Genomic DNA, 20,870 nt, shown 5'->3' on the forward strand with positions numbered 1-20,870 from the left:
GAATTACTGTACTTGCTTACGGCCCTGCGCATTCATGATATGTGAAATGTGAAACTCCTTTATGCAGCCGAGTCTTATGAACCTATTGGGAAAATTATAAAACACTTTAAATCTCACGTTGGTTATTATCATTTTTAGTTATTGACAATAATGTTTAAAGATAATGTGTAAGGTTTATCTGTTTTTACCCGGCTATTCTGAATAAAATCTAATAATATGTTTTCAAACTAATCCTGGTTAATGTTCTGTCACCATTCAATCAAGATTCTTATTATTTATCAAAAATCACATGTATTTTTTTTCAAAAATTTATAAAACTTTAACTATTTTCTCCAAGATGAATATCGAAAAGCAAGAAACTAATAATTTGGCTTTAATCCAAAAAAATTGGTCTGAAAAATCAACAGCCAAGAAATTTTACCAAAATGATACTTTACTTGAAAACCTTCAAATAAGTCTGAAGCATTATTCAGCTCATTGACTGATTTCTATCGAAATTGTCTCTTAATTCAAATTTAGTGCCCATGAAAATGAACTTAATCCATATAAGTTGCTAGTAATTTGTCCTAAAAAATAATAGTTTCTAAAGTATGTACTTACCATTCCAGAGAGAAACTTATACATGTATCGAATTTTATATAAAAAAGGAAATAAGTTCGGATTATTTGATTAATTTTAATATTTGCGGAATCTATATGTAGCACTTTGTTAATTTTTTCAGCTTGTATAGAATGAACTTTAGAGGTTTGAAGTTTCTAATTTTGTAAAAGTGTTTCCAATGAAAGGAAAACATCCATCCAATTTTTATGGATGAAATAGTTTTTGAGTATTACCAAAAAATTAGCCATTTCACAATTCATTACAGAGGACGAAGGTAAAAAGAGGATTTCAAAAAATACTTTTACATTAGGTTATCTAAGATTTCATAACTATGTCCTGCATCTTTTTTATATAACTATTAATCACTTCCAATTAATTTAAATTAACCTAATGTTGTATTAATTCCGAGAATCGAAACTGTAAAGCAAATCCTGCGCATTATATCTCCATCATAAGCAGAACATTTTAAATGACTCATGTTTTTTTTACGAAGTTGTCATATTCATCCTGTACATGTGCGAATTCAATGAACTCTCTGAGATATTTTCCTTCCGCCCTACTCGATAAGTATCCCTTTCTCGTCACTGAACCTTGATGAAGTTAAAATCAGCAGGCGTCGCAGAACCTGCTAAATAGAACAATAAGCAAACCGGTAAGATAACATGTCATCACAGAGCAGGTAATACACAAATAAGCGCACCTACTTAGCAATATAATCATTCGCCAATCATACACGCGTGGCTGTAGCTTTGCTGACTTCAAACAGCTGACTCGAGGATTAATTACCTTTTTCCTTCATATTAGAAATAGAACTCCTGCTATAATATATAAGTGCAGTAATAGGTCAAGCTTCCTGAGCCCGGTCTATCGGGCGCACGCGACTTTTGCCGGTACTATTTTCGGATTTTGTTTATAAATTTGAAAAATCTAGTTGGTGACCATGAGAACGCAGTTAACAACAGTATGTTTGGTGATGGTGGTGTGGATGGAGTTTACGGAAATTCGTGCCCATAATATTCAGCAGATATCAGTAGGTGAGTTCAAGAATATTTCTAGTCCAAAATTATAATGTAAAATAATACATCTATTACTGTCGGCTTGATAGCAAAAAAATCATTCTCCTTTACTACTTTAAGTACTAAGAAACGAATTGTTTAATGAAGAAAATAGTTTTCATATTCCATGACTATAAAACTCAGCGCCTATTTTGACGGATGTTTGATTTTAAATTAAGTTAGTTGATAGATGAGAAAAGTAGTGAATAACATTATCATCGGCAACTTGTCTATATATTTGCCTGCTACATCTGAATCTCCTTTTTATATTGCCGTAAATTTTCTCTAAATGTAAATTATAATATGCATTTTCACCTTTGTTATTTGCTTATTTTATTAGATCCTATGTCATCCCACAAGTTTTAAAAAATTTAAGATATATAATTCTTAATCAAATTATTGATCAAAAACGTTTTGGCACAGTCTCAATTTTAGTTTTACAGCAGGGAAATTACCTAATAAAGTGTTTTTTTTAATTTATATTGTTACAAAATTACTACCAAAAATTTTCTTGGAGATTCTGAGAAATCGATTTTGAGGACGTTTCTCAAAAACTGCAGAAATACAAATTTCAATTAGATTTATTGTGAAATTTATTGTAATATGCTTTCAGCTGTTAAATTGCGATTGAATATTAGAGACGTTCGAAAACAGGAATTTTGTCTCCTCCTCAGATTAAAGAAAGTTGCATTAAATAGGTTCATCCACATACAAACATACATTAAATTTTAGTGATAAATTTGGTTGAATATTTTAACTCAAAACTGATATTTTAATATGATGACTTTATTTGACGGGTCAGAAAACATTTAATTTTTGGTAAATGTATAGGTGTTTAAGTGATGGAAAATCACCTTTTTAATTAATTATTAATTTAAGACTACCTATTTATTTAACACTCAATAACAACTCAAGATCATTTACGGGTAACATTGACTTTTTTCTGTTCCTTTTTTATGAACAAAATATATTTAAGACCAGATGTCTTTTCATTGCTAAGCTCTTGCATTACATCTTGCTATCGAGAATTATAATTTTCGTTTCTATCTAAAGCTACACATCTTCCTTACATATAAGTACGTTTATTTTTAAACCCCTTGACTCAAATGTAAACCACTTCACGTAAATTTATTCCAAAATTGATGTTTCATGTAAAGTCCGGCATTCGGCAAATCATTATTGTTATATAATATGTAACTCTCGATTGAAAATTTAGTAGGAACTGAAACAAAAATTAACATTTTCTTTTTATCACAAAAAAAACTAAGAAGTTACATTATTAATTAAATAATGTTCTTTTTTTTATCGTTTATACAAGAATTTATGTTTTATCAGTTATATTAACAGTTGTGTTTTCGCATTGGCTAATAACAAATAAAAGTATTCAGTTATCAGGTTTTTCGTACGTCATTCTCATTCTTCTCCACGTAAATACATTATTAGCGCACTTTTCTGAATTCCAGGTAAAACTACTAATGCAATGAGTGCTTTTAGGCTTAGTTTTTCTTAAGGCGTTAAAAGGGATTTAATGAGAGCAAATATTTTCAATTTTGGTACTTACTTTGTGTTTGCTACTAGTATTCTTAGAAATATACAGTATGTTCCCAGATAGGGTTGCCAAAAGGAGAAAATTTCTTATTTTTAATTTAATTACGACAGAAAATCAAATTTATGCTTATTCCAAAACGGGAAAATCAGTTCTCACCATTACAATTTGCCTTTTCATTACAAAGAAATATCGAGAAATAGGTCCATTTAAGTGAAAATTTTTCAACGTCCCAAATATTATTTCTCATTTTTATGGCGACTCCCATCAAGACTTTTGTTCACGAAAAATACATTTTTCCCTTACAATTAAAAATAAGAAACTTCCTCCTTTTGGCAACCCCATCTGGAAACATGCTGTATATTTTTTAAATCGTAACACCATATTAGCGTTGCATAGTTATACTACCTACAGTAAAAGACCTATCTTGTATTTCGTTCTTTGATGAGTCACGAAACAGTGATACAGTACATGGATGAATTTTCATTGTGGCTAATCCCAAGTCTATGATTTAATCTGTGGGATAATCACATGAAAATACAGCATATGACGCATAAAAATATTGGACAATGATATTCTTTCGTCCTGATAATTTATTTTACAAATTAATTTAGTCTTTTCTTTTGGGTAAGGATGTATTGGAGTTACCTTTAACTATTAATGGCCACGGTTTTCAGTATATTATTTCAGTTTTACGATTTATAAACTAAAGAACGTGAAACGTGCAAATGAATCGTTTAGTTTCAACAATTACGAGAAAAATGCCAGAGTTATTTTGATTTCAACCTCGGAAATTTTGTTTTCCGTTTCGTAAGTGATATTAATTGGGTATAAATTCACATGCTATAAATAATGTACATATTATAATACTATAGGCAAGTGTATATATGAATGTTGATAATCATTACAAAAAAGCTTGGGAACTGAATATATCAATCACACTTCATGATTTGGCGATTTTGATGCACTAGAACAAGAGTTCTAAACATACAACGAAATTTCCGAAAAATCGTTACTCTAACCAAGACAATTATCTAATATTACATAATATAATATAACTTTTGCTTAGAAATTCATTTTCAAGTCATGGCTAAATTTTCTCAAGGGTTGTCCTATAGTTCATAATTCAGATCCATGGCAAAGTCACGTAGCTTACCACCTTGTAACTAAACTGGGAGCAGGCGTAATTGGAGCCTTATCTTGCAATTATTGTATAATTTACGTCTGCTAACAAGGTTAGGCACTTACCTTATTTGAAAATGAAAATATTTTTACCGCCATTAAAATCCTCAGCTGTATAAATACTTAATCTTCTTTTATTAGCTACAGGTACATTAAAAATAATAAAACAGGCCCGACAATGTTTGACTAAGGTGACCACCAAGATGAACGTTTTTTTATGAAAATTGTGTAATACATCATCATAGTTTATGCATGACTGAGTCATTAATCATGAAACTTCGTGTTTGGGGAATGTGCAATTATACGAATTAAAGAAAACGAAATTAGGGAATAAGGTCGTGCCTAAGTTCACCAAACACATTAACCTTTCGACATTATATTGGACAATTAAAGCGTGCAAACAATTATTTAATGATAATTGTAATTGTTCAGCTGCCGCCTCCATTAAAAAATAATTCGTTTGTTGCAAGCAATTTAAACAAAAAAAGATTAATGCGTTTCAAGAACCTTTAAAATTTTAAACGCATTTTAACGAAGTTAAGACGTCGTGTCTTCGCAGATTCTAACAACACCGACGTTATACTGCAAGCGATTTCCTTTGAGGATTATCCAGAAAAGGTGAGGCTGGATCCGGGTGGTACAGCAGACTTGGAACCTGAAAGTGAGTTTCATAAGCTTTAGTATCCAAATATCACAGCTAGGAACTTTCACCATGTAAGGGTATAATTTCCATATAAATAATGAAATCAGGGTACATCATTAGTTAGTTCAGGTTAGTTCAGGAGGTTTCCATGGAATTTATTTTCTAGATGCAGTTGTCAGAACATTGGTATAGCGGCTGTTAGGTATTTTATGAAAATTGGTCAGTTTTAGCTTGTCACGCTGTCGAGTGTTTTAATTACACAACACCATTGTTCTATTGTTTGAAATTTCAAAATATAGTATCACGAGAAAGAAACTTGTTGAAATTGCGAAAAACTCTTGGTGGAGTTACTTTAGATATCACTAAGACTTTCCGGCATAAGACCTTATCTCAACCTTCTCAATTTTTTTAATTAGAAAAACATACTGTGACTCGCATTAATATTCGGACACTAGTATTTTTGGAAGTATTAGGTTTTTTGCTAACTTATTCTTAACTAACATTATTTATTGAGTAATGTTTGGTTACAAGAATGTTTCTTGTATATATAAATACATTTTTGATCTTTTACATTTAATTATTTATGAAGATACTATCGAACAAAGAAAACAAAGAATAATTTTACTATCGCAAAAATATTCGGACACGGAATGCGGTGCGATGCAGTGCAGGTAAAAAAATAATAGAAAAACATTACATACAGAGTGTTTTATGATCGTGAAAGATTAGAGACGCGTCAGACTCAATTTTCTTGTTAGTTGTGTGCAAGGGGGTTTGAAGGCGAACTTATTACTTACTAAAATTCACATTATCAAGCGAAAGGGCAAAAATATTTCTTTTGATATACAATTGATTATTTTTCATCACGCTAAAGACTGATCGTATCGAGAAATCGGTAATTTGTTAAGTATAAGTAAAAATACAGTTGGTGATATAATTAGAAGATTTGTTCAAGAAGATCGGATTGAATCAATTTCGCAAAAAAGGACGCCCGAAACTTATTAATGAGCGTGAGAAGCGTAAAATTATTAAACAAATTAAAATAAACCATGGACTGAATGTTCCTAAATTAACAGCTGATTTACTAGAATACGGTGGCAAAAAAGTACATCCTGACACAGTTGGGCGATTATTAAAAGACGGGTACAACGGAAGAGTAGCCCGAAAAAAGCCCCATACGTATCGGCAGTCAATCGCAAGAGACGTCTCGCCTTTGCTCACGAATTCGTTGTGAAAGAGAAAACATACTGGAAAAGCGTTATATTTGCTGATGAAAAAAAAATCAATGGGATCCGATGGTCGTAAAATGGTATGGCACAAAAAGAATGAAGAGCTAAAAATGAATAATCTCCAGCCTACTGTGAACTATGGTGGAGGGAGCATGATGGTTTGGGACTGCATCTCAGTTGTAGGGGTAGGCGAATTAGTATTTATTGAAGGAAATTTAAATAAAGTTATGTACTTGGATCTTTTAAAACGAAATTTACTAAAAAGTGTTGAAAAATTAGGTATATGCGACAATTTTGAATTTTACCAGGATAATGATCCAAAACATAAGTCGCGTTTAGTCCAAGAGTATTTATTATATAATTGCCCTAAAATATTAAATCCTCCTGCACCATCACCTGATCTTAACCCCATAGAAAAACTATTGGAATTTTTAGACCGTAAAATCCATAATAAACCAGTCAACTCCAAAAACGAGTTAAAACAACGATTAGTTGAAGAATGGCAACGCATACCTGAAAATTACATTAAAAAAATAATTGAAAACATGCCGAAACGGCTACAAGTTATACAACAACATAAAGGCAATCCTACAAAGTATTAATTTGTTTATATGTTTTTTTGTTTATATAAATTTTATTTACAAATACTATGTTCCTGGTATGTATCCGAATATTTTTGCGATATTAAAATTATGCCTCGTTATCTTTGTTCGATAGTATCTTTATATATAACTAAATTTAAAAGATCAAAAATATATTTATATATACTAGAAATATTTTTGTAACCAAAGATTACGCAATAAATAATGTTAGTTAGGAATAAGTTAGTAGAAAACTTAATACTTCCAAAAATACTATAATGTCCGAATATTAATGCGAGTCACTGTATACGAGTTTACGGTCATGATTATCATAACAAGAAAATGGTCAAAGTTATCAATAAATATGTAACAAATCTGCATCTAATACAGTATAAAGTATAAACTTAATAGTAAATGCATACTACAGCCATTACCTATTTCATTTAGTGATAAATACCGGTACCATCTCCAATGTCAATTGGATTAATAAAAGTATACATTTTTGGTTCTCCATCAAAACAAGTCACTATTTTCCGGGTACTCTAAATTTACCAAATTTACGATTTCTGTGTATTAAAAATTAAAGCTTTAATAAATCTTATCTTCACGTCATTATTATAAGAATATCGCGTTTTATCTACAATATTTTCGTGATTCTAATCCAATGCTATCTTTATGCTAATTTCATAGTAACTTAAGTAAACTATTTCAATTTAACGCCTATTATACACAGATAACAAATTTCTGGTGTTAGTGACGTATCTCGCAAAATATTCATAAATTCACTAAAAATAGATTTACGATAATTACAAATATTCATACTTTTGAGATTAACAAAGGTGCAAAAATTGTGGTAGAAGTCATAAAATCTCTGAATAAGTTATTTTTGGCTTAAAATTACGGGTGTGACGCAGTCGTGGTGACAACGTTACATCCGTTGAACCAATTAACAGATTTTTTGTTAATAATTGTGAATTAAATTAACACTGCGCATTTAGATATGTATAGCTTCGAATTGCCAAATATTGCGAAATTTTTATTTTGCCTCGAACAAACTTTTTAATTAATTTTTTCTAAGAAAAATCAGATATGTATATGTTTAAGAAAAAACAATCTAAAATAGAATACGTTTGCTTAAAGGACATTTTTTTAACAGAAGGCTCTGTATATTATTGAACATTCGAAATTATCATTTTTTTTAAATATCAAAAATGTATACTTTCATAGATTTCTGTTTAGCCATTTAGCATTAACCGATCTACCACATTCCGTTTTAAATCTTTTCTACCTCCTTCCAGATGCCCCATCCCTAGACACCTGGTCCATAATATGGTACGTGGCCTCTTTCGGAGGCCTCATCCTTTTCTTCCTTATAGTTTCGTGTAGTGAATGGTGCTGCAGACGAAACGCACGCAGACGGTGCCAGAGGAACAACAACAGTCAAACAGTACCTCAAATAATGTCGGAAACACCCCCACCCTCGTACGACCTCTTTGCACCACCCGCTTACGAGGACTTGTGGGGTACCAATAGTGGGGGGCGTAGCGGAGAAAAAAGACAGTTCGATATTTATGTGGTGCCTGTGCATGCTTTGGGTTAGTTTCTGATGCTACTATTTTCTGAGTGATATATGGATTTTGTTTTTATATAGATAATTTTATGGAAGATGTCCAAAGACACGATGCGCCGCCCTCGTATCAGAGCGCGAGTGCTACGCAGACACGTCTTGCTGAATTACCTCTCACTAGTAGTAGTACTGTAAATGAAGCCAATAGGATCACGTGATTGTTGGGGATGATTTGGAGTATTTAGAGGCTGTTATTTATTTCCAGTTAGAGAAAACAGGTACAAAGACATAGGGACGATAATTATAGAGCATGCAGTTATAACAAAGACCTGGTTGAATTAAAAGAAAAATATGTGTATATTGAAAATCATATAATGCTCGGTATTAGTTTTGCATATGTTGACAGGCAATTTTTAGACCTAATGAGAGTTCTAAAATGATAAGAACGCTCTGATTCAAACTAGAACAGTTGTGTATTGAAGACAGACGTGTTGAAATAAGTAGTTTAATAGAGAATTATTCAATGCACAATAGTTGTGGTCTTTTGGAGCTTAAAATTTTATTGCAAGTGTATGTGCGCGTGTGTGTGTGTGTGTGTCAACCACGTGTCTCCTGCAATTCAGAGCCAGTTAAGTTATGATGAAGTTAATTTTGCGACGTTTTAGTTGCAGTTAACTGCAATTTTATTTATTATTATTATTTTTTAATACTACTACTTGAGCCTTCAAAAGCTAATGACCGAAAATTTTTTCATAAAAAAGTTTTCTTTTTACTGATTAATAAATTTCAATAGTTTGTCATTTAGAGATCAATTTCTTTTCGATGTCGAGGTTCAGTACACATTAGAATTTAACTGTGAAATATTCCATGGAAGTAACAATAGTAGTATTCGTTTTCTGGCAACAACTAATCATCGAAATTGTTTATTTATTTAAACTCTGTGCTGATTCGTGGTGATAAACAAATGTACTGTTATTGTGTGGGTATAATAATCACTTTTAATACAACTCGTGCATATGATTTCCTTGTATTCACAGGAAAGAAAACAACCTTAAAAAAAGTCTTTGATTTAACAATAATACTCCATATTTTTGGTAGTCACTCTGTTATCTATCAAATATACGTGTACTTATTATTCGTGTTTTCAACCAAAAAGGATCAAGTCAAGTACATGTTGTTAAAGCTATTGTTGTTCCTATCTAAAAGATATGCCATTCATTTGCTGCAGCAATGATCTGATTGAAAAAATAGAATATCGCAAAACCCATAGTTAAAATTATTAATGCATCAGGACATTTGTTTGAGTGAATATAGCAAAGTGCTTGCAATAGTAGCAAAAGGATTTTTTCCCAAATCTCATTCTCAAGTTAATTAATACTGCAGCAAATGAACAATGTATTTAATCAGGTAAGTACCTGGAAATAGTATTATTATTTATTATAGTTGCATAATACTTAAATATGTAAGTCGAATTTTTTAAGATTAGTTTTTAAGTATAACATTTTTGTTTTTTATTTAAATCCGATTAGGATTGACAAATGTGATATTAAAATATTAAAATTTTATATGAATTACATAATCGTGTGTTTTTTATATATATGAGAATGTTAGAGATTATAAGACATAGAAAAATGGATAAGGTTGAATAGTCAAGTAAGCTTCGGTTTAATTAACTCTGGTAGGCATCTTTAATGTTTTCCGATGTTCTTATATGTTGAAAGCGAATGTAGGTACCTATATAAATCATTTCTAAAATATCATGTCATGGTGGTTAATAAAAAGAGGTTTTTGAGCATAATTAACATTAGTTTTTAATTAATTTTGGATTGTGCCTATCTATTCGAACAGTTACTATATATTATCCAAGGGAACACATAAAACTCCTTCAACTATGTATATCGCATTACCAACGTTATAATTAAATTTCCTCTGCTTAGGTGTTGCAAGCCGATAATTAGATTGGTATAAACGTTACGTATGAACAAATTGAGGTAATGCAGAATCAATTCGAAGCTTGTTCAATTTCACGTTATATATTGATGTCCAATGGTTACTGACAAACGTAATACCAGAACCTGGGACTTCCCTAACAACATCCTATTAGGGGAGAATGAGAAGTTTATGGCTAGCAGAAATTAATTCGAATATTTAATGAACGTGAATTAGATCGAATGACTTTTTTTTTTATAAAAGTTTGGAATTAATTAATTATGTAACTTGATAATGCCATCTTACAAGCATTATTCATCTGGAAAATATCGGAATTAGCATATAATTTTATTAATTAGCAAAAAAAATAGTATGGAAATTCAAACACATTTATATGTCAATAATGTAGATACAAATATATTACTATCAAAATATTATACAAAAATACAATACTAAAACTTATTTAGTTATGCAGCTAGATATTACACACATTTACAATATTACTAGCTATACATTGGAACCTATCATACTGCCACCTTTTGAACTTTTCAAAGAAATCTGTTAAATACAGTTTATTTGTTTCCTCTAATACCGAAAAATGGTTATACGAGATATTAATGCTAAATAGGCACAACGTTATATTCGAGTATTATATGAGTTTCATTCAAATTCGAACGTGTTCAAGTAGAAAACCATCACTGTGTATTTTTTTCTTCACACAGATGACATTAAAATTACTAGTTAAGGGCTTTTACCAGAGCCACTTCCCAAAGAAAGACTAGAGACCATATTTAAGTTACATAAAATATTGTAAAGTATTGAAAAAAAACTTCTACCTTTAAAATAATATTCTATACATCAGTCCAATTATGTAATAATATATCCTGACGGAACTATTACAACTTTGAAGTATTCCAGAATATTAAATGCAATTACAATACTTAACAAAGAGAAAATATACAAAACAGCCACCTAAGTTTCCATCTTGAAACAAAAATGTTATTATTGCACGATAATAATAGCTTTTTGTTAAAATGTATACATTCGAAACAACCAAGAGGACACTAAAGTTAATTCACCTAGTGGGTGCTCCTGTTGGAAAAAGACTTTCATAAGAAGGAGGAAGATCTTTTTCCTCTGCAGGTAAAGGGGCAGTTGGATGAATGTTTGAAGTGTGAGTTTCTGCCAAACGCGCCCCAGTTTGTTCATTCATCTCCATTATGCGTGACTGCAGTGAGGAAAACTATTATCATTCAATTTTTTCAAAGAGAATTTATCACTTACATTTCGATTAATTTCTGAACTTGTAGGGTGAGCAAACTCTTCTGCCCAACAAAACATCTTGTGTTTTTTAAACGCCCAAATAATTAAAATAAAAACTGCAAATAGAATTGCCAATGTGGAAACTGAGCCTATGATCACTCTACTCCCTACTGAAATCTTTTCAGGCAGGTGTATCTACAATTTTCAATAGTTATGATTTATTTTTTCAGATTTGAATACCATTAAATTGGGAACCTACATTAAGCTGGCAACCTCCTTCATCCACACATTTAAAATGTGGGCAATTAACATAGCCATCGTCAAAGTAATTTTTGTTAATGCACAGCTTTTGGTTTTCTGAACAATCTTTTAAAATTACATGTTTAAGCCGGTGGGATGATGAACAGTCTAAAAATGAATTTCAATATTTTGTCTAAGTAAAATTACAATAATATTTAATTGACTACAACAATAAACTTACAACTTACCTTGATAAGAGGTAAATACTATTTCAAACTCTGTTGTTTCGCTTGCCTCCAAAGGCTCCTTGGCAATATAAATAACCACATCCAATTCTCCATCAATGTCAAAAAATGCATTGCTATAAGATATTGGATAGAATTGAGTAACAACCGTAGCAGGAGCATTGTCTTTATCATAATCCATGTTCACCCGAGCATCAATAAAACCACAATATCTGGGGCTGGTAACCCCACGCTTTGACCGGAATTGGATATAATCTATGCAATCCATGGAAGTGTAGTTTTTCCGTAATTGCAATTTTTGAATAACTGCTATTACACCACCCCGAGTATAAATCGATTGAAACTCAAACTGACACATATCAGGCATCGCCCATTGTACTAAGTGATCGCCTGCTCGGCCTTGGGTTACAAGAAGTGATTCATATTTTACTTTCCTCTCTACTGCAGGGGAACAAAGTTTGCCATTTCCTAAAGACACTAGAGACAAGATAACCATTAGGTTTTAGACTTGTTTTGATAATTTTAATTTTTATGAAATAGTTCCACTTACACTGTTTGGTTTCCTGCAGGGAATCCTTGACTAACACAACAATTAAAATGGTTATTGTTAGAAAAACATTTGTCAAATTAAGCAATATCTCCATTATGGTGTATTAAATGGTGCTGTGCAACAGGTGCAGTACATTTTAGAAGTATCAAGTATCGGTTTACTTGAGCTGTTTAATGCTAGACATTTGTGATGCTTTAATTGCTTGAATTAAAAATAATTATTTGAATAAAATGATAAATGCAAAATTTTACTTTGGTTTGAAAACCACAAACACAACAAAACTACTGACAGAACTGACACTGACAATAGGCCTTTTCGAAAACGATGATCAGAATCAAATTGATGTTATGTCTGTAATTGCACGCTATTGCCAATTTTTCGACGAGTATGGCTGATTCTTACTTGAAAGGACGAAAGTCGGATGGATGTTCACCAGAGTCGTTTTACTTGTTACTTCATTTACCACTTCGTTGCACTTGTAAAACGTCAATAGAGTAGATCGAGTTCTATTTCTTTCACTGTCAGTCGTTAATTGTTCTAATCTGACATTTGATCATTTTTTTTGTTTACTTTAAATTTTGTTGTGTTTACGGTTAGGTGGTTTTATGCGGCAAAGTAAAAATTTTAAGTTGTTTAATATTATTTGGAAGTGAAAAATGTGCGAAAACTATTTGCTACTAAATCACAAACTTGATATTATAAAAATCATAGAAAGCACTGATGAAGACACATGGTTTTCCATTAATATTGAGTAAGAAACTAGACTTAAGTCACAATTCCCTAAGATATCCTAGTTTCACATAACTCTTTTAGTATTCTTGAACTATTAGAATCAGATATCAGTCTTGGAAACAACATATTAACAAATCCAAAAAACTCATTAAAATGTTGGAACAAATCTGCTATAAATGTTCAAATATGTGTTCAGCAGGAACTGAATCGAGGCAGTATTAAAGGCAATGTTAATTGCAGAATTTACAATATACCTCCTTGGCCTCATATTAATAGAATTACTTTCCCAAGAAATGAAGATGCAGATAAATTTTTGCAAGTTACAGGTAAGTACTCTTAATATTTATCTTGTGGTTACTGTTTATTTTTACTTACTTTTTGTTGTTCTATTTTCAAGGGACAGTTGTGAGAATGTCTTCCAGAAAACTTTTAGAGTTTCAAAGGCAATATATTTGTGCTAAGTGTAAATTTCCTGTGATTGTTGAAGCTTTATATGATAGGGGAAATATTATCAAGAAACCAAATTCATGTCCAAATCCAGAAGGATGCACTGGTACGTTTAGATACCTTTTTATATTCATCAGCATATTTTGATATAATCTGTCATTCATAGGAATAAATTCCCTGTTTCAACATCTATTGAAATTTTTTTCATAGCAGATTCTCCCAGTGGTTTTAATCTATTTCCATTAAATTTGTACTGTCATCTTTTAGGCAAAAATATGTCATGTTTTGGTGAATTAGATCCAAAAAATTGTAAAGATTATCAAGAAATAAAAATACAAGAAGATTTGTCTCAATTAGGAATTGGAGCTACTCCAAATCACATGCTAGTCACTTTAGAAGATGATCTGGTTAATATTTGCAAACCTGGAGAAAATGTAACAATTACGTAAATTCAGTTTGAATTTTTTTAAATCTCCTTCCCAACAATTTTTGTTGCAGAGGAATTTTCACTCGAAAATGGTCTGAATTTAGCAAAGGTGCAAAAATTAATATAGACCTAGTTTTGAGGGCAAATCATATCCAAGTTAATAATAGCAATAGCCTGCATTTGTCAATTTCTGACAGTGTCATAAGGTTTTTTGATGAATTTTGGACCGGTCATTTAAATAAACCTTTTGAAGGAAGAAATATAATTTTGCAGTCAATTGCACCAGAGGTGAAAAAATTTCTCTTGTAAAAATAAATAAAAAAGAATTGAACTATTAAAAATTACAGATTTATGGTCTAGATTTCCTAAAACTGGCTATAGCTGTTGTTTTGGCAGGCGGCAGCCAATTTAATGATAATACCATTGATACTGGAGTTGAAATTAGGGCAGAATCCCATTTACTCCTTGTAGGAGATCCTGGTACAGGTAAAATATATCTGCCTATTAAAATCTCAGAACAATAAGCATTGTTGCCTTTAGGAAAGTCTGAAATGCTGAGATTTGCTTCAAAAATAATCCCGAGATCAATTTTAACTACAGGGATTGGTTCAACTACTGCAGGTCTTACTGTAGCTGCTTTTATGGTGGGATAAGTAATTAAAATTGAGCGGATATAATGCAAGGCAAATTTAGGAGAATGGTGAGTGGCAGTTAGAGGCCGGAGCGTTAGTAATGGCAGACGGGGGCATTTGCTGCATCGACGAGTTCAATTCAATGAAAGAGCATGACAGGACTAGTATACATGAAGCAATGGAGCAGCAAACCATAAGTGTTGCTAAGGTATAAACTTAGGTAAATTCAATGCCAAATTAGAACGTGAGTCATAAACAGATCCTTGGTGTCCACGGAAACTAGCTTGATGTTAAACTTACCAACATATAATAACTTGACTCAAACGCAATTGAAAAGCATTGTTATTGTTAGGCAGGAATGGTGTGTAAATTAAAAACCAGGTGTTCAATTCTCGCTGCCTGCAATCCTAAAGGAAACGTGAACCCATTGAAACCGCTATGTCTGAACGTAGCAATGTCAAGCCCTCTGCTTAGTCGGTTTGATCTTATATTGCTTTTGCGGGATATTGTGGATGAAGATAAAGACCGAGCATTAGCGGAGTACGTGTTAAACATGGGGGAGAGTAAAAAACGCCAAAAAGAATTGTGGGATATTAAAAAGTTGCAGGTAGATTTTCATGAAGAATTTCTTTTATTTTTTAACAGATATAAAAGGTAAGAATTTTATTTAGTTTTGGTTTCTTTATAGGAGTATTATGCGGTTATTCGTAAGAGGCAACCCAAATTAACGATCGAAGCTGAAACCATCCTCAGCAGCTATTACCGACTGCAGAGAAAGTGTGGGAGTAGAAATAAATCTAGAACCACTGTGCGTTTACTGGAAAGCTTAATTAGGTATAAAAAGAAAATATGAGAACAGTTTTTTACTTGTATATCTCAGACTGCTAAACTTTTTGTCATTATCAATTTCAGACTTTCTCAAGGACATGCCAAACTAATTTACCATAATGAAGTAGAAATTCTCGATGCAGTAATCGCAGTTATCCTAGTGGACTCTGCCATGGGTTACGAATCGTCTATTTTAAACCTTAATCTTGACATGAACTCTTTTCTTGACAACCCGGAAGAAACATATGAAGAGTTGCTTCAAAATGTATTGGGAATATTGAATTTGGCCCACATTTGTCAGCGCGAAGTTCAAAATACAGACGAAAGTTTTAATCCTTCAATAACTTCGTCGCAATGTCCATCTGTTTCTACATCAATTTTAAAATTAGAGAGCGGTTTTAATTCTGGAACTTTTTCAAACGAAGAAACGCAGAAATGTGAAGATAGTCCTTCATTATCGCAGCAGCAAAAAAAACCGAAGTTATTATTTAAATTCACTAAAAACATACAATCCCAGGCCTTCAAAAAGTCCTTGGAACCGGTCGATACTGATAAAAACAATCTTCTAAAAGATACGAGAAAAACTTCCGTTGATGATCAAAAATTTACACAAGGTATAAATCAGCCATCAGAGAATTCAGCAAGACCAATTAATGTTGATGTTAAATATTCCACAGAAATGAAGGAATACAGTGATCCAACAAAATCTCCAAATTTGAGCAAAGATAGCGGTTTTTCTAGCATTTTGCAGAGTCAACACTCATTCCTTGGCAACATTACTGTTTCCACTCACGGGCAATCACAGCTCAATAACAAAAAAATAATTGAGAAAAATTCCAAGGAAAATGTTACATTGTTAGATCTTGCTAAAAGTAGAGTTGAGTGGGACTCTAATTTTGATTTTAACCTTAGCTGCATAGATACGTTGAAATCAAAAGAAAAAAAGAATATATCTTATTTAGAAGCGTTAAATGAAGGTAAAAATTCTAAAATGATTTCCGTTGAAAACAAAAGCAAACCTGAGTTTACAGAACACATTCGGTCAAACTCTGGAATGAAGAACTGTGGTAAAAAGCCTAAGGAGTGGGAAAGTAATCAACAGCATGTAAAAATGGATTTCGTAAAGCGCTTGCCCAGTGTTAATGATGATTTTTCCAATATTGACAAACTGATAAATTGGGATTTAGATGCAGCAAGTCAGATGCAACTGGAAGAGAATAAATTAACACAAAGTGTTTTGAAAAAGAAAAGTGATATTAAACCATCTCATAAATTTAATAAAGAGATATTTACTAAATTTGCCTTTGAACCTAGAAATCAATCTACAATACCTGAAAAATTGCTCAAGCCAGAAAAACTTGAAAAAGTAACAAGTAAAAAGTGCTCTGCAAATATTAGTAAATTTCAAAATAACTTCCCACTTAACCTCGATCTAGAGTTAGGAAATATGGGTATTGACACGAATTTTAATCCTTTTGTTGAAAAACACTGTGATAAAACATTTTCCCATAAGACCCCAAATATGTCTCAATCTAAGCATTTGAGTGAGAAAGTTGAAAATAGCAGACATTCTGAAATAATCTGAATGAGTCTTACAAAAGGAATAAAGCGAATTTTAGCAAAAAATTAGAGAATTTCCATATGACATATTTTAAAAAATAGATGTTGTCAGACAGACGCATATGTTTTGCAATGCCAATATGAAGAAGTGGCCAAAAAGTGATTTCAGTTAATTATATGTCAAGTGTGTTGTTTCCGAGTAATGTTAATTTTCTTTAATTATTATGAATAAAATTTATTTAAATTTAAAAGTTGTTTTATTTTCAATACTATAAAAAAATGTCAGATTTAAATGGTTTAACAACAGCTTTATATTAAAGAATCTTTTTTTTTGTATGTATCTGGACATGCAAAAGAAAAGCCCGCAATTAATAATAATTTAAAGATTTATTGAAGTAAAAGTCAAAAACAAGCAAATCAATCAAAACAACAACGAATACAAGTCCTAATTTTTATTAGAACTTAATTTTCCAGGCATGCATAGGTCTGTGAAATTGAAAACGGTTAATATTTTATTATTTAAGTCTTTTCCAATGGAGAAAACCCAATTCCGGACAGTCAGAAATAGTTAAGTAAATACACGGTATACTTTCGCCTTACATGCATTTTTCAAATATCCGGAACTGGTTTTCTTTCCTGTTGGAACAGAACAATAACTAAATACATTTTCTGGTCTATTTGCCATATACACAGAAACCATCTTTTAAAGGCTCCGTACCAACTATAGAAATGTAATACGATTTTAACTGTTTGATTAAGTTGTTTATATATATTATGGTACTCTTTAAAAGTTTACTTTAAAGTTATACGTTGTTTAATACATGTAAAACACGACCTACGCGCAATATAATAAATAAATAAAAATCTGTACACTTCGTTTAATTAATACTTCCAATTCTCGCTTAGGGTTGTTGCAAATTAGCTATAACTGCGTAAGTGAATTCCTGAGTACTGTTTTGACCTCCGATGTCTTTGGTGCGCACTTTTCCATCTGCCAACACCTTCTCAACGGCGGTTCTTACCATGTCGCTATAGTAGTTCAAATTTACGTGTCTCAGCAATTTAGAGGCGCAAAGTAACATGGCTGTGGGATTAGCCACATTTTTACCTACAGCCTCTGAGAAAGTATGTCTCGCTCCCTAAAAATATTTTAATCGAAATAACGTTACTTAACAGAGTTTAGCAAAAATTACAGGCTCAAATACGACACATTCGGCAGAATATGAAGAACCAGACACAACACCGGCTCCGCCTACAAGCCCTGACGCTAAATTGTCCACAATATTTCCATATAAATTAGGAGTCACCATTACATCGAACTGCTGCGGCTTAGAGACCATCTGCATAGTACAATTATCAACAATCATTTTCTCAAATTCAATTTTTGGATAGAGTTTGGCCATTTCCTCGCAACTTCTCAAGAACAGACCATCGCCCAATTTCATGATGTTCGCTTTGTGGACTGCAGTTACCTTCTTCCTATTGTTTTTCACCGCATAATCGAAGGCGAATTTGGCAATTCTTTGAGATTTTTTAGCTGTTACAATCTTCAGACACTCGACAACGCCTTTAACACTTTCATGCTCCAAAGCAGAATATTCGCCTTCCGTTTGTTCTCTGATGATGACACAATCAATGTTGCTGTGACGAGATTTAACGCCTGGGAGGGACTTCACATGGACTACATTAGCGTAAAGGTCGAGAGCATTACGAAGCTTCATGTTGAGAGTTTGGAGTTCACCTGTGAGTTAAATGTAATATGAAAATAAATACTGTGCTTTTTTTGCGCAACACTAAAATTTCTATGCAAAATTTTTAACCCCATGTTGAGATCTGCTCCATAAGTTTGTAGTTATGAGAGTAAACACAAGTAAGATTTCTATTAGTCATTCAGGCCACAATAACTAGTGAAAACATTTCAAATAAGCATTTGCAATATAAAAATTATAATAAAGTTGAGATTGCAAATCTTACTTGTATCAAGTTTTCTAGCTGTAACTAACAAATCTCATGAAGAGTTTAAAAATGTAACAAGTAAAATTCTATGTTGTGTCTTAACAAAATGCACTATACATAACAAGTTATTTGAAATCAAATGAACCTGTATGGGAATAATCAGGAGTAGCCAGAATCCCTTTAAGAGCCACACGGTTTTTGCTGATGGACTTGGCAACCTAAAAATCCAAAAATATTCTTGTCAAGTAAATATAGTCTAGCAGAAATGTCTTACATCTTCAAGAGGGGCACTTAAAGTAGGATTAACTTCAGAGAAAAAATAGGACTCCCAGTCTACAGGTATTCCTGCAGCTTTGAAGACTTCTTGTACTGAATACACTAACTCAGGACCCACACCATCTCCTGGAATTAAGGTGGCAGATACTCTAGTGTCTGGTCTTTCTGCCAATGTCTGTAATTATTTTCTTGTAATTTAATATGTTCCTTAATTAATAAGCTAATGGTCTTGTATTGTATTCAAGTAAGCTGGCTGGTGACAGTCATCCACTAAAACCACTCAATATAAGCTGAGTGTTAACTGCCACGGAGCTATCTGAGTAGATTTTGATTGTGCTGTTTCTCTTAGCTAATAATACTTACTCCAGCTGAGTTATTGTTTGACGAACTGTGTATATTACGTACAACACCACATTGAGTAGCCTGCAAGAATAAACAATTTTTGAATCTCACAGGTTGATTCAAGTCCTTTAGCTCACAAATTTTTAACACGAAAAGGGCAGTTTTTAGTTTATCATGGGTTTGACTAGCTAAACAGCTATGAATAGCACCAGAAGTGCCTGCATTTCTTCCTTTCAAACTTAATGGAGTATTATTTGATATCAAAGTTGTTGAAATTTTAAATAGAAACTAAGTTATCTCTAATTTGTAAAAATGATTTGGTCTGTGATCACCAATATTTAGTACAATAACAGAAACAAATCTTGGAGGAGCGCTCTCAAAGACTAGTTGTTATATCATCAGCCCTCCTAACCTACGAAACAATATAAAACGAATTTACCTGTAAAACGACTCTTGACAATTGTCTTGAAACTAACGACATTGTGGAAAATCGTGTTCTACGACTTCGCGTAATAAAAATTTTAGTTTTATTTGATGATTTTATTAAGAAATTGTTGAAAAATAATTGATTCCTAATAGGAACCCCAAAAATGAGACATCAAATGGTGGCGCCACCTCTACACATATGACAATATTGACATTTTGCACTAAATTTACAACGTTGCCATAATTAGAATTTGAACACGGTATTATTAAAATTCATAATACGAAACGATAGATGAGCCTATGTTATTTAATAAGACTGTATTAATTGTCTACCATAACATGGGATTTGAATTGTAAGGGTTTGAGAGATGAATATTATATTTCCAATATTTTTTATTGCAATTGTATCAATAGTATAACTAATTGCGCTTTTAGGCGTAAAAAAGACATATTAATTTGTTAAAGTATTTATACTTGTATGAATTGAAATTTCCAATAATCATACATGTAATACAAAGACCGTGGTACGTACGAAACAGTCGATTAAGATACATGCGTAATAGCAAGGATTAAATTTTAGAATTAGATAGATCTTTTGCAGAAACATTTAAAAC

At 32.0% G+C, this 20,870-nt stretch overlaps 4 protein-coding genes across 6 annotated transcripts; 2 read left to right on the forward strand and 2 right to left on the reverse strand.

Moving 5' to 3' along the window:
• The first annotated feature begins 1,294 nt into the window (after positions 1-1,294).
• Positions 1,295-10,201, forward strand: LOC136343407 (uncharacterized). 3 transcript variants are annotated; one of them, XM_066290129.1, is made up of 4 exons: positions 1,297-1,634; positions 4,943-5,044; positions 8,213-8,431; positions 8,488-10,201. In XM_066290129.1, exons 1-4 carry the CDS (start codon positions 1,541-1,543, stop codon positions 8,619-8,621), a joined length of 549 nt encoding a protein of 182 aa, XP_066146226.1. In that variant the 5' UTR covers positions 1,297-1,540; the 3' UTR covers positions 8,622-10,201. The 3 variants fall into 3 exon arrangements, with proteins under 3 accessions (XP_066146233.1, XP_066146226.1, XP_066146217.1); XM_066290120.1 differs by having other exon boundaries at positions 1,301-1,634; positions 8,135-8,431; XM_066290136.1 differs by lacking the exon at positions 4,943-5,044 and having other exon boundaries at positions 1,295-1,634; positions 8,135-8,431.
• A 520-nt stretch (positions 10,202-10,721) lies between these two features.
• Positions 10,722-12,934, reverse strand: LOC136343401 (uncharacterized). Its single transcript, XM_066290106.1, has 5 exons — positions 12,631-12,934; positions 12,084-12,557; positions 11,855-12,003; positions 11,617-11,790; positions 10,722-11,560 (listed from the first exon to the last, which is right to left on the reverse strand). The coding sequence occupies exons 1-5, from the start codon at positions 12,722-12,724 to the stop codon at positions 11,408-11,410; spliced, it is 1,044 nt and encodes a 347-aa protein (XP_066146203.1). The 5' UTR covers positions 12,725-12,934; the 3' UTR covers positions 10,722-11,407.
• Positions 12,935-13,120: 186 nt separating this feature from the next.
• LOC136343388 (uncharacterized) lies at positions 13,121-17,511 on the forward strand. The gene is made up of 11 exons (XM_066290082.1): positions 13,121-13,381; positions 13,444-13,688; positions 13,760-13,915; positions 14,077-14,254; positions 14,308-14,524; positions 14,584-14,722; positions 14,777-14,880; positions 14,930-15,076; positions 15,221-15,475; positions 15,557-15,702; positions 15,781-17,511. The coding sequence occupies exons 1-11, from the start codon at positions 13,287-13,289 to the stop codon at positions 17,279-17,281; spliced, it is 3,183 nt and encodes a 1,060-aa protein (XP_066146179.1). The 5' UTR covers positions 13,121-13,286; the 3' UTR covers positions 17,282-17,511.
• A 113-nt stretch (positions 17,512-17,624) lies between these two features.
• Idh3b (isocitrate dehydrogenase [NAD] subunit beta, mitochondrial) lies at positions 17,625-20,455 on the reverse strand. The gene is made up of 6 exons (XM_066290093.1): positions 20,270-20,455; positions 19,852-19,911; positions 19,487-19,663; positions 19,358-19,430; positions 18,450-18,997; positions 17,625-18,395 (listed from the first exon to the last, which is right to left on the reverse strand). The coding sequence occupies exons 1-6, from the start codon at positions 20,309-20,311 to the stop codon at positions 18,159-18,161; spliced, it is 1,137 nt and encodes a 378-aa protein (XP_066146190.1). The 5' UTR covers positions 20,312-20,455; the 3' UTR covers positions 17,625-18,158.
• Between the last annotated feature and the right edge of the window lie 415 nt (positions 20,456-20,870).

This window comes from Euwallacea fornicatus, chromosome 1, assembly GCF_040115645.1.
Source record: "Euwallacea fornicatus isolate EFF26 chromosome 1, ASM4011564v1, whole genome shotgun sequence".
NCBI lineage: Eukaryota > Metazoa > Arthropoda > Insecta > Coleoptera > Curculionidae > Euwallacea > Euwallacea fornicatus.

What these genes read in the sequence shown, in the direction of transcription:
- LOC136343388 (XM_066290082.1), top strand. Translation starts at nt 13,287, where the DNA reads ATGTGCGAAAACTATTTGCTACTAAATCACAAACTTGATATTATAAAA. An exon ending in AAACCATAAGTGTTGCTAAG is followed by an intron (nt 15,077 to 15,220) that starts GTATAAACTTAG and finishes TGTTATTGTTAG; the next exon opens with GCAGGAATGGTGTGTAAATT. An exon ending in GGGATATTAAAAAGTTGCAG is followed by an intron (nt 15,476 to 15,556) that starts GTAGATTTTCAT and finishes GTTTCTTTATAG; the next exon opens with GAGTATTATGCGGTTATTCG.
- LOC136343407 (XM_066290120.1), top strand. Translation starts at nt 1,541, where the DNA reads ATGAGAACGCAGTTAACAACAGTATGTTTGGTGATGGTGGTGTGGATG. An exon ending in TATTCAGCAGATATCAGTAG is followed by an intron (nt 1,635 to 4,942) that starts GTGAGTTCAAGA and finishes GTGTCTTCGCAG; the next exon opens with ATTCTAACAACACCGACGTT. An exon ending in GGTGCCTGTGCATGCTTTGG is followed by an intron (nt 8,432 to 8,487) that starts GTTAGTTTCTGA and finishes GTTTTTATATAG; the next exon opens with ATAATTTTATGGAAGATGTC.
- Idh3b (XM_066290093.1), bottom strand. Translation starts at nt 20,311, where the DNA reads ATGTCGTTAGTTTCAAGACAATTGTCAAGAGTCGTTTTACAG. An exon ending in TAAGTGCCCCTCTTGAAGAT is followed by an intron (nt 19,431 to 19,486) that starts GTAAGACATTTC and finishes TTGGATTTTTAG; the next exon opens with GTTGCCAAGTCCATCAGCAA. An exon ending in AATGTGTCGTATTTGAGCCT is followed by an intron (nt 18,396 to 18,449) that starts GTAATTTTTGCT and finishes AAATATTTTTAG; the next exon opens with GGAGCGAGACATACTTTCTC.
- LOC136343401 (XM_066290106.1), bottom strand. Translation starts at nt 12,724, where the DNA reads ATGGAGATATTGCTTAATTTGACAAATGTTTTTCTAACAATAACCATT. An exon ending in CCTGCAGGAAACCAAACAGT is followed by an intron (nt 12,558 to 12,630) that starts GTAAGTGGAACT and finishes TCTTGTCTCTAG; the next exon opens with TGTCTTTAGGAAATGGCAAA. An exon ending in GTTCAGAAATTAATCGAAAT is followed by an intron (nt 11,561 to 11,616) that starts GTAAGTGATAAA and finishes TCCTCACTGCAG; the next exon opens with TCACGCATAATGGAGATGAA.